At 39.3% G+C, this 20,507-nt stretch overlaps 1 protein-coding gene across 3 annotated transcripts in view; it reads left to right on the top strand.

Annotated features, from left to right (window-relative positions):
• Positions 1 to 20,507, top strand: part of LOC108697775 (synaptotagmin-C) — a 144,784-nt gene that overhangs the window by 48,120 nt on the left and 76,157 nt on the right. For all 3 annotated transcript variants that reach the window (XM_041571588.1, XM_018228142.2, XM_041571587.1), the window contains exons 2-4: positions 1,264 to 1,466; positions 4,445 to 4,594; positions 6,406 to 6,581. In XM_041571588.1, the coding sequence (XP_041427522.1) occupies positions 6,428 to 6,581 (154 nt within the window). In that variant the 5' untranslated portion in view covers positions 1,264 to 1,466; positions 4,445 to 4,594; positions 6,406 to 6,427. The remainder of the gene's footprint in view (positions 1 to 1,263; positions 1,467 to 4,444; positions 4,595 to 6,405; positions 6,582 to 20,507) is intronic.

The following is a 20,507-nucleotide window of genomic DNA, read 5'->3' as shown; positions in this document are numbered from 1 at the left end:
ACACTACCTTTTTTAACAACAAGAAATGGTTAATTGGATACTGTCATGGGAAAACATGTATTTTTCAATTAATAGTGCCTCTCCAGCAGACTCCTGCACTGAAACACTTTTTTCAAAAGAGCAAACGGAGTTTTTTATGTTTCATTTTGAAATCTGACATGGGACTAGACATATTGTCAGTTTCCTGGGTGCTCCCAGTCATGCGACTTGTGCTCTGATATACTTTAGTCAATCTGTACTGCAAGTTGGAATATCACCCTCCCTCCTTCCAACCCCTGCCCCCTAAGCAGCCCATCAGCAATGGGAAGGTAACCAGCTCCACAGCACTCAATAGTAATGCTCATTTCCACAGGTCAAAATGTTTCCACCAAAAGTTCTATCACACTGCCTTTTTTTCCTAAGTAAAATACAAAATTATATTTCAGACGCAGGAAGGCCTATGCATTAACAGTCTCATTTTAGTTGTAAAATCACGAATAAACGTATTTTCTCTAAAACCACGAATACCAGGAAAACATCTAAACATCTGAACTGATTAAAGATGGCCCAATAGCATCAGCACAGCTCCCATTGCCTTTTCTAAAACCTCAACTGCTTTTACTTGGTGAATTTTTGTATTAGCGTTTTTTTCTTGTTTTTACAATAAATAGTTCTCAAGTTTTTAGAGTTTTATAAAAATAAAAAAAAACACATGAATATTTTGAGATTTGTGAGAAAAATAGAAAATTTAACTTTAATAGACCCCATAGCCAAACAATCCCATGCTCATACCAGGTGACTATACATTTTCTAATGGTCAGATTTCAGCGAACACACTTTACAAATTTAATATTGGAACTGTAGCAGGCCAAAATAATGCGACACCCACTGCAGTAGAAGTTAAGCAGAACTGAAATGCTTTCTGACAAATGACCCCCTAAATTTGCAACTTCTTGTGCTACTAAATAAATAAATGTTTAGGTTTTTGTTTAGGTTTTTGGCATCCAATTTATTTGTCTATTCAACGGCTTAGCGAGGGTATGCAGATAACTAATGTGCTCTTAACAATCAGAAAATTGTGGTTTCTGTGCCAAGTTTGAGGCTTAATTTTTGAGGTCCTAATTACTAAACAGCAGACATATCATGACACTACAAGTTGCTAGGGCAACCCTACATGGTCTGGTACAAGAGTTCCACCTGAAAGCTCATTAAAATGAAAGTTCAATAGAAGTTGTATTTGTGGATTTCATTGGAGATGAGTATTTTTATTTTGTTTTTCCACAGGTCTGCTGGATAAGGGAAGAGATGTATGCACAAATGTTGACTTGTTAATAAGAATTCATGGTGCCGTGCTGCATATAAATGACCTGCAAGGAAAAACATTCCACATGAGACAATTACAAAGTTGTGTGGCAACTTTTTCACTGGAAAGTAGCCAGCATGGCGGGAAGAAGAAAGAATGAGAATGGTGTAACCCAACTGAAAAGGTAAAAAGCCTCACACAGAGGTCCATAAAAGATGTGCGAATGCGATATATATGTATGTGTATATAATAGGGATGCACCGAATCCACTATTTAGGATTCGGCTGAACCCCTGAATCCTTCGCGAAAGATTCGGCCAAATACCGAACCGAATCTGAATCCTAATTTGCATATTTGAATTAGGGGTGGGAAGGGAAATATTTTTTTACTTCCTTGTTTTGTTTTAAAAAGTCACGCGATTTCCCTCCCTGTCCTTAATTTGCATATGCAAATTCGGATTCGGTTCGGCCGGGCAGAAGGATTCGGCTGAATCCGTATCCTACTGAAAAAGTTTGAATCCTGGCCGAATCCCGAACCGAATCCTGGATTCGGTGCATCCTTAGTATATACAGGGGTGCTTCACCAATGAGGCAAGTTGAGGCTGTCGCCTCAGGCAGCAGTGCCCCACTAGGTACCAGGGGCAGCAAAAATGCTGCTTCTGGTACTTTAAGAGCAAATTTCCAGGGGAGGGGGGGCAGCAGCAAGTGCTGCTGCCTCAGGTGATGGAGGGGCCAGGATCGCCCCTGAGTATATATCAATATATACTGGGTAGTATGGCGTAGCCACTAAGAATGACCTTGAGAAGGATTGTATTATGACTATACTGAAACATCGGCTGGTAGGTAGAACAAACGGGTTAATAAATATTATCTTATTATTTTTGAGTGTGATTAAGAACATGAAAAAAACCCCCACAGAAACACTCTTTATGCCTTGTTATTCTCAACCGTGCCCCTGGTCCAGCCCAGTGTACAAATCCAATAGACTTTTGGCAAATCCATGTTGGTTTACAATTCAGTGCACAAATGAATATTCTCATCTCTATTTACTGTTAGGGCAGTAGTTTCCAAACTGCAGGGCTAGCGCTCTTCAGGACCCTGAAACATTGTCTAGGATTTTGGTTTGGGCGAGATTTGAAGAGAACACCTATTAGCTCTGCTGGACACATCTAGAAGCCCAGCTTGAAGGTCAGTTAGCGTAATCTTGGTGTCAATATTGGTTTGTTATCTGGATCTTTAGCTCTTTATAATTATGTAAATAATAATAATAATAATACAAATAATATAATAATAATCTGCTAAGTGGGAGAATGTGATAAGTGTGTTTCTCAAAGGGAGAAGATCATCATTCAAACCACTATCCTCATTTGGTAGAATGTTGCTGCCTAACTTGAGGTCAGAGATGCCTGCTAAAGCATAGCTAGCTAATACATGTCCAGGTAGGAAGTCTGGCAACAGCTACTGTAGAAGGCTGCAAATTTAACCGCTATTATAAAGGTTATTTGTTGAGCAGTGGGACTTTTCCAGTAATTACTAAACCTCAAATCTATTTATTTATAGCCTGGGCTTGGGAAAATATTTGCTCTGGAAAGTCTGTATGATTTGAATTTACCCAGGAGCCAGAGAGGCAATCAATTAATAAGTGAAAATAATTAAAAGTGTGGGGAAGGCAATCAATTAATACTTGGGCATAATTAAAGGAGCATTAATGTTGGAAAACGAGTCTCTGTATTGTGTACGGCTGTTACTTTTTATTCGAAAGCCTGGAAATTAACAAGCCCTTGCTGTCAGGCTACATTTTTATTTTGTCTGCATATTTTCCTGATTTTTTTTTACAGTCCTTTACCTTTTTTCTCAACACTGTATGCTAGAAGGCTATACACATCCAGAGACTTACAAATATAGGCTGATACAGGAATAAGGTGAACCTAGGGTTTTGCTGTGCAGATACCTCAGCCGCCATCTCTTCTCTGCTTCTGAGTACCCCTTGTTTTATCTGATCCCTGTTGTCTACTTGGCATCTCTTTTCAATAATTACACTCCTTAAATCACATTTCATTGATTTATTTTTTTCCCTTCGCCCAATAAATATCAGATGGAATATAAGGAATACAGAGCATAAGAGTATAGTGACAAAAGTGCATTATAAAGCAGAGGCCTGCAGGATGCAGGATCTGATAGGGTGGTTACAATCCGTGATACCTGATCAATAAAGTCCAAGACCTGTAACATTTACAGCAGGAGATGTCGATTCAATGGTACCGAGAGCATCTCAGATAAAGGTCATTATCTGACGTGCAAGAGACACGCAAGGAAATTCATAAAGGAGCAGACTGAGCGCAAACGGTCTGGTAGATAATGAAGCAATTAAACACGGTCACATGTTTTATAGCAGGGAAACCTGGTCATTTGCAATCAGGGTTATTGGATATTTTCATATTAGCAGTTGTAAAATAGATTGCTAGGTATGTTCAGGGGCTGTAAAGGGGAATTATCACTAAAGCACAGGTGGCCTAGATATAAAATATTCATCAGGTTTTACAAAATTAAAAAATCTTGATAAATTGGGCATGCTTGCTAACGACACTCACCAAGCATTTGGGAAGATGTCTTGTTTTGAGCACATTTATTGCAGTCTCCTAGTGTTCTGTATGCATTGGTCCTCTATCTGTTTTTGGTCAGTCACACGGAGTTGCATTTTTTTTTAAATGTAAGCATTAATTACACAGGGCACAAATTTACAACTTCAGTTTACACCAAGCCCACGGATAGAAACAATCTATTGAAACCCACATCATACCATCCACCAGGTTTGTTCAAGGGTCTGCCCCAAAGTCAGTCGTTGCGTGTCAGGAGCATAGTATCTACAGATGAATTGTATGACAACGCCTCTACACAGATGGTAGAGAAATTTCTGGCAAAAGGGTATGATGAGAGTAGGGATGCACCGAATCCACTATTTTGGATTCGGCCGAACCCCCGAATCCTTTGTGAAAGATTCGGCCGAATACTGAACCGAATCTGAACCCTAATTTGCATATGCAAATTGGCCTGGCCCTGCTTCTACTCTAGGTTTAAGTGCCATCAGAACAGTTATAAGTGTAAAAAAAACACGTACTTAGAGGGATTTTAAGTCATGACATCCCTGTCTTTTCCTTACCAGGTACTAAAGAACTTGGCAATCTAGACATAGTCCAAACATAACCTCTGCAGAGGGACCTTTCCAGTGCTGGAGCAGGAGAGCTGGACAGTTCTGTGCGATTATTTGAATGGAGAGAGAAGACAGGCGCTTCCACAGCTTTCTCTAAAAAAGGTTTGATTCATTTTTTTGTCTTTTATATTCCATGGGGGAATACCTTTGCTGTAATACCTTTCATCTTTGAGTGGGTGATATCACAAACCTGTTCCATTTCATTGTTTGTGCAAGTTTACGTTATGCCAAGCTTTGCTTTATTTCCCATTAAAGGAACAGTAACATCAAAAAATGAAAGTGTTTTAAAGTAATAACAATATAATACAGTGTTGCCCTGCACTGGTAAAACTGATGTGTTTGCTTCAGAAACACTAGAATAGTTCATATAAATAAGATGCTGTGTAGCCATGGGGGCAGCCATTCAAAGGAGAAAAGGCTCAGGTTACACAGCAGATCCGATTAAATTGTGCTTTTTTAATAATAGATAAGGTCAAATCGTGAATTCTAGTTTGGTTGGACTTTTTTATTTAAAAAAATCAGATAAATTCGGATTTTGATGACTAACCCCTAAAACTCACAGCAACTCAAAAACAATTCAGATGATCATGAAGCATCTCATCTGTATTACAACTAGGTTCCAGATAACTGGCACAACCTTGAATACCACATTGGAATAACTGGCTGCATCTATAGTCATGTCTTTTTGGCAGGGTCCATAATTCAGTCAGGGTTGTTTTAAGACTTTATTTTAAGATTCAAAACTTCTATAATAGAACTGTGCAAGCCAATATATATACAGGTATACTGTATGGAACCTGTGTGCCTGGGGTTTTCCAGATAAGAGGGTCTTTCCATAATTTAGATTAGCATACTCTAAGGGGGTTATTTATTAAAGTATGTATTCCAAAAACCCCAAAAATTTGTGTTAAAACCCGAATTTTTAGTGGAAAAAAAAACACCTTGAATTTTATGGGATTTATTATAATAGGGATTCATTATACTAGCATTTATTATACTAGGGATTTATTATATTAGGATGGAAAAAGTCCGAATCTGAAAATCGCATCTCAGAGAAAAAAAAAACTCGAATTTTTACGGGATTTACTATACTAGGATTTATTATACTAGGGATTTATTATATTAGGATGGAAAAAGCCATAATCCGAAAATCCAGCATCTCAGAGGTTGCATATCAAGTTAATGGGAGAAGTCCCGAAGATATCTTGATCTGTGCTTGGTTTTGTGCAATAATCCAAAGATTTCGTGGTTTCAGTAAAAATCTGAGTTCTCAGGTGGAAAATCCGAAAAATTCATACGATTTGTTTTTTTCACTATTTGTTTTTTTTCTGCACATGGAAAAGTAGGGGGTAAAAATCCATGCAGATTTGTTCGGAGTATTTTTCAGAAAAAAGTAAATTAAATTAGGACTTTGATAAATGGTCCTCACCGTCTACTAAAACATTATTTAAACATTACATCTCCCCAATAGAACTGTTTTGCCTCCAATAAGAATGAATTCTATCTTAGTATAAAGTACTGATTTATTTGTACTGAGAAAATGTTAAAAATGTGAATTGTTTTCTTAAAATGACTGGGATAGATGGACTGTATTTTAGAGCTTTTTGGATAACGTATTTTCAGATAACGGATCACATACCTTTAGATACATTTACATTCCAGACCAAAGACTCGTGGGTTATTTAGAAGGTTAGGGGCAGGAATTTCCTTACAGCTGATACCAGTGATGCTAATTTTCTGGCCACCCATATAGCACACCCATTGTACAATGGTCTCACTCCTTGCTCATCCCTCTCTAAGGATATAAATGGCACTGACTTGCTAAAAGACAACATAGTTTTGGTTCTTTAGCAAGGCTTAGTAATATACTGTTCTTGTATGTTCCATACTAACTCTTTGCCTCTCCCCGGCAGTGCTGAGAGATGGTAGTGCGAGATGTCCGGGGACTATGAAGAGGATATTTGCCGCAGCACTATATCGCTGATGAGGGAGCTATGCGACAGTATGCAAAGCTATGCCGAGAATGAAAAATGTCTGGATTTTTATGACTTGTTGCGAAGTCACGGCCTGCCACGTGTCATCAACAAAGGTAGGCCGGATGCTTCTTCCCTTGCTCCGTGACTCTAAACTCTCAGAGTGGCAATCAGCCGGTGATTATTTATTTTGTTTATTGAGTATGAGAGTAAAAATTCTGCACTTCCACAGATTAGAGAATTGAGATTTGGAGGGGGGGATGGAGTGAATGTAAATTTTAGTGGTCTACCGCAATTGCTTCCCACTACAACTGGCCTAGTGTAAGCTTAAAGGTCATCGCAAATTATCAAGCAGAAAATGAGGTTGGTGTGTAATATAAACTGATGCTACAGGGCTGATTATTAAATTCTGATGCTAATTGCACTGGTTTCTGTGCTGCCATGTAGTAATTATCTGTATTAATTACTAATCAGCCTCATATTGTGACATTTCTATTCTATGGCACCCATTCACTAAGCTCGGGTGAATGAATAGAGGGAAAAAAGCTCGAATTTTGAGTAGTTTTTTGTGCTCCTCGACTATCGAATGGGCGTAAATTCGCCTGAGTAGAATGATTCGAATAGATCGAGTGCAAAAACGCTGCGACTATTCGCCCATTCGATAGTCGAAGTACTGTCTCTTTTAAAAATACTTCGACTGCCTACTTCGCCACCTAAAACCTACCGAATTGCTTTAAAAGCCTATGGGAAAGTCCCATAGGCTTGTTTTCCAAGTTTTTGTTCGAATAAATAGGCATTCGATCGAATGAAAATCCTTCGAGCGAATATTCGATTGTGTGCCTATTCGCCTGGCGAATATTCGCCCATTGCCTATTCGATTCTATTCCCCAGTCGAATTTCGAGGGATTTAACCCCTCGAAATTCGACCCTTGATACATCTGCCCCTATGTGTACTGTATATTGTGAGTGGGTCCCAAAGCTCAGTAAGTGACAGCAGCACAGAGCATGTGCAGTGAATCAGCAGAAAAGAAGATGGGGAGCTACTGGGGCATCTTTGGAGACACAGATCTTTACTGCTAAAGGGCTGTGGTTGCCTTGGGCTGGTACAGAAGCCCACAACATTTCTAGCTACTTCTTTAGTTGAACTTTAGTTCTCCTTTAAGGTATTAGACACATGCTTTTCTGCTCTTTCCAAGATAATCTGTAACTATATATTTTTATCATTTATTTATATAGTGCCAATGTATTCAGTTGGTGACCATACTGTGACCATCTGGGCATGTTTGATTTAGCATCTCACCTTGTTGGTACCTGGGGAAGGGAAAGGGTGAAAAATGCTAAATGGCAAATGTAACAGACCAGAGAAGCCACATAGATGACCAAAGGTGCAAGAGAGCTAAATGCTACTTACATTTATGTGCACAGTTGTACACGAGTGATGGGCGAATACATTTTGCAGTAAATTTCCCGTGAAGAATTTTTGCTGGCATCAAAAAATTTTGGACGCGCATTCGAAAAGTAGCTCACGTCAAAATCGCTGTCACCCATTGACTTTAACGCTGGTGTCAAAATTGCGGGCGGCAATTTTCGAGTTTCACTAAATTTTCACAAATTCTTGGTTGAAGCGAACCGGGAGCTCATCACTATTGTACACCAGATGCAAAGTACCAAGGAAGTCCTGGAAATTACTTCTAACTTGAGTGGGTTCCATTTTTGGAAGAGAAAGACCTGTGCCTGACCTGTGCCTGCTCACCCATGGAGTAAGGTCCAATGTATCAAAACATGGCTTGGCCTGTTTTTTACACTTTAAACCTTGCCACGGGCATAAAAAAGGAGCCCAAAACAATAAGATTTTAGTATACTCCTTGAATAAATGACTAATAAAGTGCCATTGATTTAAATATTACAGATAGCTGCAGCTATAACTCTAATACATAAATATTCAAGTTATCGTTTCAACTTTCTGGCCCTGTGGCCCCTTCAACACAGTATAACCCTCCTCTATAGTCAAACAGCAACCTCTTGTGCCCTCAGGCCAGATACATCAAGAGAGAAAATACTTAACAACATTCCCAAGACCAGACACAAGGAAATACGTGCAGCCGCTTCTTATAAAGGCAATGACATTTGCACAGAGGACGTAGTTGTAGAATCTTTATGGAAGAGAAGGGAGACACACGGGCCGAGAAGAGAAATCAATAGAGCGTGCATGTAACCTGTTTGTTACAAATAGAGTGGAGAGAAGTCACTGACTATAGACACTGAATTATTTATTTAGAGCGCTGAGTGCAGCAATGAATACAGGTGAGGAAGCGGAATAATTTGAGTAAATATAGACAGGCGCGGGTTGGAAGCCGATCTGAACTCAGAGTCATGCTTTATTTGCAGCAGTAGGTGCTAAATTTCCCAAAAGCTCTTGCCCAGGACAACTGCACTGCAATTAGTTTGGAGTTTTCAGTTTATCTTACTTTTTGTTATACAGTAGTGATGGGAGAATAAATTCGCCAGGCGCGAATTTACGGCGAATTTCTGCTTTCACCACTGACGAATAAATTCACAAAACTGCAGCGAAAATTCACTGGCGAACAAAAAATTTTGGACGTGTGTCTGAAAAGTCAATCGCGTCAAAACCGTCGCGCGTCAACATTATTCGGACGCCTATTCACTTTAACGCGGGTGTCAAAATTGGCGTTTCGCAATTCGCGAGAAATTCTCTAATTTTTCGTCTAACGAAACAAATTTGCCCATCACTATTATGCCATACTTTTTAAATTGTCTTCCATTGTTGGTGGAGGGTCAGTGACCTCAGTAGGCCAAAAACCGAATGTTCAGTGAGACGAAAAAAGTTTTTAGTTACTTTATTACTTATCTGTCTATTCAGTTCCTCGTCTATTCACATTCCAGCATTTCATTCAAAGCATTACGTGGTTGCTAGAGTACAATGGACAAATTGTCACAGAATATCAGTGTTTTAGTAATACAGGTATAGGACCTGTTATCCAGAATGCTTGGGGCCTGGGTTTTCCAAATAACGGATCTTTCAGTAATTTGGCTATCCATACCTTAAGGGGCAAATTCATCAAGGGTCGAATATCGAGGGTTAATTAACCCTCGATATTCGACTGGGGAATGAAAATCCTTCGACTTTGAATATCGAAGTCGAAGGATTTTGCGCAAATACTTCGATCGAACGATCAAAGGAATAATCGTTCGATCGAACGATTAAATCCTTCTAATCGAACGATTCGAAGGATTTTAATCCAACGATCGAAGGAATATCCTTCGACCAAAAAAAGTTAGGCAAGCCTATGGGGACCTTCTCCATAGGCTAACATTGGGTTCGGTAGCTTTTAGGTGGCGAACTAGGGGGTCGAAGTTTTTTCTTAAAGAGACAGTACTTCGACTATCAAATGGTCAAATAGTCGAACGATTTTTAGTTCGAATCTTTCGATTTGAAGTCAAAGTTGTAGTCGAAGGTCGAAATAGCCCATTCGATGGTCGAAGTAGCTAAAAAAACACTTCGAAATTCGAAGTTTTTTTACTTCGAATCCTTCACTCGAAGTTAATGAATCGGCCCCTTAGTCTTATAGATAATCGTGTAAATAAGGATCAGTTATATCTTAGTTTGGATCAAGTACATGGTACTGTTTTATCATTACAGAGAAAAAAGGAAAACAGTTAAAAATTTGGATTCTTTGAATAAAATGGAGTCTATGGAAGCTGCCCTTTCCATAATTCTGAGCTTTCTGGATAACAGGTTTCCAGATAATGGATCCCATACCTCTAAGATTTCACTTAAAGGTGAACTAACCCAGTAACCCTGTGCAAGCACCAATGCAGCCGTTAATAGTTCAGGATGCATTGTAAATAAGTATTTATTTCCCTAAAACGACTTTCATTTACTAAACTTTTAAGTTTCATCAATAAATACAAAGTTTAATTTTCGACTGTAGTGTCCCTTTAACTTGTTTCTGTGATGATCTGAATCCTCTGCTGTACTTAACATTAATTGCAGACATAAATACAACAAAGTGCTTAATTGATGACAGTATGCATTTAATGTTCCAGGGCTCTTTCTGTGAATCTAACCCTTGGAAGTTGGTTAATTGCCAACCACCATCTGGACTTGTAATTTGCACAGCTACTACTGGCCCATATTTCTTCCTCCCGCTTATCTCCATATTCCCCAAAGCCCCTGTCTAACTAGACCGAAGACCTTTATTACCCCCAAAGGAAAGCGGCACCTGCTAGTGGCCTTGAGCTGCAACCTGAGACTCTGGGATGGATGTTTATATTTTATATTACAGGTATGGGATCGGTTATCTGGAAACCCGTTATCCAGAAAGTTCCAAATTACGGAAAAGGTCTCTCGTAGACTCAATTTTATCCAAATAATCCAAATTTTTAAAAATGATTTCCTTTTTCTCTGTAATAATAAAACAGTAGCGTTTACTTGTTACAAACTAAATAAAACTAATCTTTATTGGAAGCAAAATCAGCCTATTGGGTTTATTTCATGTTTACATGATTTAGTAGTAGTCTTAAGATATGAACATCCAAATTACTGAAAGATCCCTTATCTGGAAAACCTCAGGTTCCGAGCTCTGGCCCAGATTCCACTCACACCCCAAAAAAAAAACGCTGCTTCCCCACACCTGTCTTCCTATTGCAGGGGGATTGGCAGCCACCATGTTTGGCCCTCAGTACTTGACATGATAACACTGAATGCTAGAAAAGGATGATGTGTAATAGAGGATGATCAGGTTCCTGGCTGCTAGTAAATATGCTTCTAGGTGGAAATTGGTGCAAGTCAGGATTAAGTGAGTTAGGGGCCGATTCATCAAGCTCGAGTGAAGGATTCGAAGTAAAAAAACTTCGAATTTCGAAGTGTTTTTTGGGCTACTTCGACCATCGAATGGGCACCTTCGACTACGACTTCGACTTCGAATCGAAGGATTCGAACTAAAAATCGTTCGACTATTCGACCATTCGATAGTGAAGTACTGCCTCTTTAAAAAAAACTTCGACCCCCTACTTCGGCAGCTAAAAGCTACCGAAGTCAATGTTAGCCTATGGGGAAGGTCCCCATAGGCTTGGCTAAGTTTTTTTGATCGAAGGATATTCCTTCGATCGTTGGATTTAAATCCTTCGAAACGTTCGATTCGAAGGATTTAATCGGTCGATCGAAGGAATAATCCTTCGATCATTCGATCGTAGCATTTGCGCTAAATCCTTCGACTTCGATATTCGAAGTCGAAGGATTTTAGTTCCTAGTCGAATATCGAGGGTTAATTAACCCTCGATATTCGACCATTGATGAATCGGCCCATTAATGTCCCGTTTAAAACATCCTAATACAGGGAAAGTCAGGGCAAAGACCAGCTATCATCTCTCTCTCTCTCTCTCTCTCTCTCTCTCTCTCTCTCTCTCTCTCTCTCTCTCTCTCTCTCTCTCTCACTCTCTCTATCTATCTACTCTATCTATCTATCTATCTATCTATCTATCATCTATCTCTCTATCTATGTATATATAATTCACTACCTATCTATCTATCTATCTATCTATCTATCTATCTATCTATCTATCTATCTATTTGGGAATGACTTTGATGGTTTTTGGAATGTATTGCAGGATTGGACAGAATTGTGTAGTCACAGTTAATCTTTTTCCCTGTAAAGTTTGTAATCTAATTGCTGAGGCGAGGGTATATATGGCAGCTGTCTAATAAACCCTAAAGCTGCCATGACTATGAGAACAAGAGAGATGCTACTTTATTTTCCAATGGGAATTCCAACGGCTTCTATTTAGAGTCACCTCCTTGCTGAGGTTATTGTACATCTTCATTTGCTCTTGCTTTCCTCCGTGCATAGTAAAGCTGCATGCATATTAAAGCAACCGGGATGCACCTTGGGGACCTGTGGGTTTAACGAGGAGGCAGAAATGGACCAAAGCTTAAAGTGAAACCTTTTTTGTGCAAATAGAAAGTCAGATTTAAGCAAGTCCATATAGAAAACAGAGAAATTGCAGGCAAAGTTTATATTTTACTATTAGTTATATTACAATTCCAGTGTGGTTGCACCAAGATAGGGGCAAAAAAAATATTTATATAGGGTATTTTAGAAAAATGTACATTTTGTTTAACTTCTGTTCAGGCCATATGCCCGACAAACATGTATAAAAGTAATTTGCCAGATTAACCCCCTCCAGTTTTTCTTCATACTGTGCAGCTATACCTTCTATAGCCAGTAATCTTTATGAACCCAGTGACCCAGTGCAGGGATATTGTATAAAACAGTGGATGCCAGACTAAAAAGAATAAAATGAGCAGAAGATACTTATTGGTTCTTCTTTATTCTGCAGCTGTTCTCTTTCTTTTTCATTAAAGAGGACCAATACCCACCCAAACAGCACTTTTTCAATCTACATTGTTCATGTTTTTTTTCGTTTGTTTTCATGATAATAACAGTTTTATACCACTAATACAATGAATTTATATCAAGAACATTCTGTGCACTTCAGGCTTGATATAATGTCAGAAACTTTGGGAGTTACCCCCTAAATCATTTAAAGCATCTGATGTCCAGGGACAATCCTGTTGCAAATTCATTATATTAGCTGTGTAAAACTGCTATTATCATGAAAACGAAAAGAAATCATGCAAATTGCTCAGAAGAGCAAGTTTTCACTGTTTTGGGGGTGAGTATTTGTCCCTTTTAAATATATTTACATAATTATTCTACCTCTCTCCCAACTGACACCTCTATTTCATTATTAATATTACTTTTTCTTGCTGAAAGCAGTTATCTGAAGCTGATATTCTCCTATTGCTTCCTTTAGTTCCTTTTATTATTACACCCTGGTACTAATGAGATTTTAAGTTGACCCTCCCCTTTCACTAAGCAGAAAGTTACCAGTACAATATGAAGAAGAGGTAGAAAGTTAAACTCACTTCTATGCCTACATTTTAATCATTGACAAAGTGATCACCAGAGACTACCTACCTACTGTGGCGGTAACCCAAAAAAAAAAATCAATATTAATTGTGTGGTGTGGGATCAATATTCTTTTCTAGTGATGGGCGAATTTGCGCCATTTCGCTTCGCTGGAAAATTCGCATAAAATTCGCGAAACGGCGCCGGCGTCTCGTTTTTGACGCCAGCGCCCGTTTTTGACGCCGGCACCCGTTTCGCGAATTTATTCTACCTTTTGAGCTTCTGGCTAGGCCAGGCCTACCGCAAAAAGGTCTAATTTCCAGAATCTACAAACTGCTGATAGACGCACCACCAGATGTTCACTCCAAGCACCCATATATGCTTAAATGGGAAGGGACCTTGCAACTACAATTGACCGCGGAAGACTGGTCCGCAATTTGGTCCAATGCCCAGAGAATGGTCACCTGTACCAGACAAAAAGAGAACTTATATAAAATACTCATGCGATGGTACCATACACCTGATAAGCTTCACGCTCTCTTTCCGGATCATTCAAATCTTTGTTGGAGGCAATGTGGTGAAGTTGGGACTTTACTTCATACTTTTTGGTCTTGTACTAAACTACAGAACTTGTGGGATGATATTGAGAAATTACTAACCAGGCTCACTAACCTAACCTTACCCAAAGATATTTTAACGTTTCTTTTAGGGAAGCCATTCCCTCGGCTGCCCAGACAGTCCCAGACCTTAGTCAACCAGATCCTAACGGCGACCAGATTAGCTATAGCAGCCAAATGGAAAGCCTTAGAGCCTCCATCTTTGGCTGAAGTAATAACCCGGGTAGATAACAATCGCTTTTTTGAAGAGAGGATGGCCTTCCTTCAGAACAAAACCCAGCAACACCTGAAGGTCTGGTCTGTTTGGATACTCGAGGGTCTGGCAAAATGAGATTTTTCAATTTGCAATCTGCCCAAGAATGTCTTTGCTTATTTCCCTTCTCTTTGCAGAAGTCTTAATCATATGCTGCTGTTATTAGCTTCGCTGGAGTTGACTGTCCTTGGCTGTTTATTTTGTATCTTTGTCCCTTCTTTCCCTCCCTCTTTCTTAAGTCTTTATTCCTTTCTCACCCCCCCCCTACTCTACCGTCTGTCTATCTTCCCTTTTCTTCTTTACTTCTTTTCTTTTAATCCATCTTCTCTATCGAAGAGGCCTTACGGAAATAGCAATTGTTTACTACTGCTTACGATATGCTGTATTATACTGTAAGGCTTATGATTGTGTATGTCTTCTTTATTCTCTAATAAAAAATTTAAGTTACAAAAAAAAAAAAAAAGAAGAGAAAGCAGTAAAGACAGTAAAGACGAGACTCCGATGGAGATTTAAGAATTCTCAGGGTTTTTTCAGGGTTATTCTAAGCTGCAGAGCAGAGACACATGGTCAGATTCGGGGGAGATTAGTCACCTGGTGACAAATCTCCTCTTCGTCGGGGCGACTAATCTCCCCAAACTGCCTTCTCACCTGCTAGAATGAAAATCGCCAGCGGGATGGCACTCAAAACGCTCGAAGGTCGGAAACTTCTGCCGACTTCGGAAAACGAATCGTTCCGTATGCCATCCCGCCGGCAATATACATTCTAGCCGGTGAGAAGGCAGTTCGGGGAGATTAGTCGACCCGAAGAAGAGGAGATTTGTCACCGGGTGACTAGTCTCCCCGAATATGACCGTGTGTCTCTGCCCTAACATGCATGCTTCTATTGATGAGGATCAAAGTAGGCTAATATAATCTAAGATAGAATCTGCATTTGGGTTTGTCTCTGTATAAAATGTTCTTCCTGGTGTCTTTGGTACTTCTAAGGCATATATTCACATTATCTTTATTTTTATTTATCTAGATTTTGTTATTGTTGTGTGGTGTTCCATTATCAGGACCCGCTTTGATCTGTTGTAGGAATCTGGTTTTCAAGGTGTTCATTAATAATATCTGAATACATTTCCCGAGGCTTGTTATATCAATTTTTTGAAGGAACAAATACATCGGTAATGCATTCATTGCCCTGGAGCAGTGACGGGGGAGGCCTGAAGGCTTATTTGGAGGGAAAAGTTCAGTGTAAATTAAAGGGCATGTAAAGGCAAAAAAATAAAATCCGATTTTCTTTAAAGAAAAAGAAACCCATCTCCAATATACTTTAATTAAAAAATGTGTACCGTTTTTATAAGAAACCTGACTGTATGCAGTGAAATTCTCCCTTCATTTACTGCTGTGGATAGGAATTGTCAGATGGTCCCTAACTGCTTAGCAGGTAAACAATCATACTTATGAACAGCAGGGGGAGCCCCCCGCCTTACTTCCCAGCCATGCAGAACTCAAGCAGCTTTGTTTATGATGATCCCTAAGCAGCCCAGATCACACTGAGCATGTGCACAGTCTTAGTCTTGCAAAGATGTTTAACAAAGTTACAAGATGGTGACCCCCTGTAGCCAACTTTGAAAGCATAAATCATTTGTTTGATTAGGCTTGTGGTGCAGTAAGTTCATGTTTATATTTAGTATACAAAATACAGCAAAATACATGTAAAGTCTATTTTAGACTTTACATGCCCTTTAAGGGGCAGATTTATCAAAGGTCGATTTTCGAATTTGTGTGAATTTTTTTCTACTCTAATAAATTCGAATGTACTCAAAACTCGAATGTTATCTTATTTAAGAAAAAACTCGAACATCTAAAATTCGCCGAAAAACTCACCGTTTTTCTCTGAAAAAAAATGAATGTCAGGAAGGCTATTAGCATCTGCAGATGGGTCTGTGAACCTCTACCATTGAATTTAGCAGGTATTAGGTGGTGAATATTCGAATTAGAACTGTTTCCATGGTCGAGTTTTGACACACAAAAAAATGTGAAAATTCTAATTTATCATTCGAACCTTAAATAAATAAATTTGAACCTTAATAAATAAATCTGCCCCTAAGAATTAAATATGTATTCTCTGTTTTCAATATTCTTGGAATGTTGGGCAGCATGGCCAATACACCACTGTTTTCCTATATCTGTAACCTAAGCCAGTGATCCCCAACCAGCAGCTCGCAAGCAACATGTTGCTCTCCAACCCCTTTGATGTTGCTCCCAAAGGCATCAAAGCAGGTGTTTAATTTAATATATTATAATTCCTGGCTTGGAGGCAAGTTTTGGTTGTATAAAAAAACAGATGTAGAGTATCCTGTAGGCTGCCGGTCCATATAGGGGCTACCAATCAGCCAATCACAGCTCTTATTTGGTACATACTGGAAGTGTTTTATGCTTGTGTTGCTCTCCAATTCATTTTACATTTAATTATGATTTAATTATGATCTAAGCGAAGCCCTCCAAGGGGGGGCTTGAAACAAAAAAAGTTAAAAGACCCTCCTTTTACCAGATATATTAAAACACAGTAGGGGTCATTTTTCAAGTGCATATTGTTGCACTTTTCACCGTGCATGTAACTTTAAAAAAATGCACCTGATGAATGCAGTGATACCCGTAGGCATCCCCTCAATTTGCCCCTTCTCCAACTCTTTGGATCTCCAATAATTTGTGTGCCAAATATAAATGTATCTTAGGGTAGGGAGTGTTGGAGAGGGTGAAGGCCACAACAGAGTTCTGTATTCAACTACTCCCCTATGGCAAACTGTAAGTATAGGACTGTGTACCTTGTTCACTTTCTGATACAAAATCTGCCAAAGGGTGTAGAGTGTCATCAAATCCCGGATGTAAGAGGTGCACTTTTGTGCTTATTAATAGTTTTACTCTTGTGTCTGTGGTCTCTGTAAGTGACTCCCATAATTTAATTGATTAAATAAGATTTCAAATGGTTGATATTCCACCACTCAAGGGCTGGGGATGGACATTATTACTGCTGAGAAAGCAACAAGGAGTGATTTATTATCTACCCCAAAGGGGTTGAGTAAAATATTAGATTGTTTCCCCTTATTGGTCTTCAAACTTCTAATTGCCTGCACTTGGACTAAATGGATTACTCTTCGTAACTTAATGTGTACTTGAAGGCTGCTTTATAGTAACTCGGTGTTTCGTTTGCCCCCTCGATGACTGTAAATCGTCAGCCACTACTTAACTATAATTTGCTGCTGAATTATTCACAGGGCACGTGTTCAGTAAAGAAATATATCTGGACGCTGTATTGTAGAATTTGGGTGAAGAAGTTACAATTTTTATACCTGAGCTGTAAAAATTCACCCGCACGATAATGATCATTAAATTAGTGTTTGTGGTGGGTGTTTCAGATTTTGGTGGGTGTTTTGGTTTTTTTTATTGTTTTTCTCAGATTCAATGGTTCAGTGGTGCACCCTTTAACCTAATGTTTTACCCTTTTCCAACTGCTCAGCCATGCTGTTTGGATGGTAGCCACCCATGCTGCAAAGTCTATGTTAGACTTGAGCTTTCTGAAGGAAAATAATTGTTTAAGGGTTGTTCACCTTAAATTTAACTCCTAGTGGCAAATTTACTTACCTTTGAGGTTGCGCCAGCGTTGGCTTCGCTGCACTTCGCCGCACTTAGCCGCACTTCGCCAGGCGAAGTTTCGCCAGGGCGCTGCTAATTCACTAAATCCAAAGTTGCGATCAGAAAGGCAAAGGTAGAGAAGTTGCCCTAGCGTTAATCCGTCAAGCAAAGTAAATGGTGTAAACAGACATATTTGACGCAGTAACAATTTCTTATGAAGAATGAACTCACAAAGCGGCAGTCTGTAGAACTAGAAACATAAGGAATTGTTACTGCGTCAATATGTTGCACTGTATGTTTACACCATTGATTTTCACTATTTATGGACATTGTTCGGATACATCACTACGTGCACATGAAAGGCGATATGTGGACTGCTACTGTTTAAATGTGTCTGCACTTTTGTATTTTCGTTCACTTTTAAAAGAAAAACATTTCTAATTATGTATGCAAATATTTTAATTGTTTTACCTATATATACCTCGTTCACCAATGATTCCGTATGCTTGAGAAAGGGGCGTGTCCCCGAAACATTGCACTTTCGCTCTTTTGAATTAAAGCAAGGGTTTCCCTGCAAGCAAGCCTTGTGTGCCGGTATCTTTGTTTCTTGACTCAATTTGGAGGTTGCCGTATCCTCTATTACTGAGCACCAGGCGTTATCTTCAGGAGATTGCCTTGGGTGTGCGCTTGCTCTACCTTGTTCCAGTACAACTTTTGTAAAATGAACATGTAATTAGGGAGTGTGGCCACAAAAATGGGCGTAGTGAAAAAAATTCGCCGCACTATGCTATTTCCAAAATGTTGGGATGCATGGAATATTTACTATTCCAGCTAAGGAATGTGATGGCCACCTCTCTCGCGCCTGAGGAGGTCAGAGCATCTCAGCTCAATAGCAGTTGTACAAAAGGAATTCAGTGAAACCTAATGATTATGTTATAAATCGATGAAAAAGTGTACAGTACACAGACGGAAATAGATGGAGCTTTTATGCATGTGAGTTCCAATGCGGCAGCTTCTGGGATGCTCATAACTGTGTAATAAACAGGAAGAAGTATGGCAGAGGCAGATGGATGAATAAAGGCTATAGAAGGCGAAGGGGGCCTGACATTTTAGAGAAATATATGATTCATTCAGGCCAAACCAAGATTTTTTTGAAAAGTATGATTTTGTTTACCTGCATACGTTTATTTACCTTTTTATTTTAATCCCTCTGAGTGAATATCCTTATACAATATTATATATACAGGTGTGGGACCTTTTATCCAAAAAGCTTGGGACCTGGGGTTTTCCTGAAATTTAAATCTTCATAGCTTAAGTCTACTAGAAAATCATGTAAACATTAATTAAACCCAATAGGCTGGTTTTGCTTCCAATAAGGATTAATTATATCTTAGTTTGGATCAAGTACAAGCTACTGTTTTATTATTATTACAGAGGAAAAAGGAAATAATTATTAAAAATCTGGATTATTTGGAAAAAATTAAGTCTATCTGTAATTCAGAGCTTTCTGGATAAAGGATCCCATTCCTGTATATGTATAATACAGGAGCCATATAATTGGTGCTTTGTGATGTCACTTCTGTTACAAGACTCACTGAATGTTGTGTATTATCGGGCCGAGATTTGTGGAAAGGCCACCAAGGCCCTAGCCTAGGGTGGCAGGATTTTAGGGGGCTTAAGGCTAAGGCTTTTGGGTGGGCCCCTGGTGTCCAACACTGCATGCTGCCCAACCAAACGCACATTTGTTCAAGAACCCTAGGGATATGCAGGAGATACAATCGTATTTTAAATTTCCCGTGCACCAATCCCCATTGCTCCAGTCCCAATGATAAAAATTTGCATGAATAAAGAGGGGACAGGGGCGACGAAGGGCATTGGGCCTTGGGGCGCCCCTATGTAATTCTGGCCCTGCGTATTATAATAAATAATGTACCCCCTATTACAGTAAGAGGATATTAGAAGCAACCTCAATGTTCCCTGAGCTGTGTACAGTGTTAGCCATAGGTTGATCCAATCGGACCCCGCTTCGTGGCAAGAGGAAAGGATAAGCTTTTACTTCCTTCCCCATCAATGATCACTTGCGCGCACAGTGACAGGTCTGCTGGCTCCAATATGATCACTTTCTTCATTCTAAAGCCCACCTCCTGCCTGTGAATGTGATCTTCCTGTGTCCAGGCTTGGCTGTGTCAGGCAAGAGCTGCAGCAATCAAATTAATATCTTGCTGACAGTGATTTTCTCCACTCATCTCTGGACAAACTTTGTACTTTCTCAAAATCTCTCTTCCTCTACCCAAACTGTATGTGCAGGGAGTACTGGTAAGAACTTCAGCTTATATTTTTTGATTTTTAACTCTAAAAACGTGATATTAAATTTAATATATTTTCTGAGGTTATTGTACAATAAATAACTGTGTTCAGAGGGTGTATTGTCTATGAATCTGCCATTGTGTTCATGCTGTTTAGAGCTCTGTGATTTTACACATTAAATAGTCACTGTGCCACCCTGCTATGAGTTCTAGGGGTATTTGTACATGAAATAGTCACTGTGCCATCCTGCTATGAGTTCTGGGGGAATTTGTACATTTAGGGGGTTATTTATCAAAATTCGAGTTTCGGGGG

Source organism: Xenopus laevis, chromosome 7S (genome assembly GCF_017654675.1).
Source record: "Xenopus laevis strain J_2021 chromosome 7S, Xenopus_laevis_v10.1, whole genome shotgun sequence".
NCBI classification, from domain to species: Eukaryota; Metazoa; Chordata; class Amphibia; order Anura; family Pipidae; genus Xenopus; species Xenopus laevis.
The sequence above is the reverse complement of the archived record's forward strand: the minus strand, read 5'-3'. Positions and strand labels throughout refer to the sequence as shown.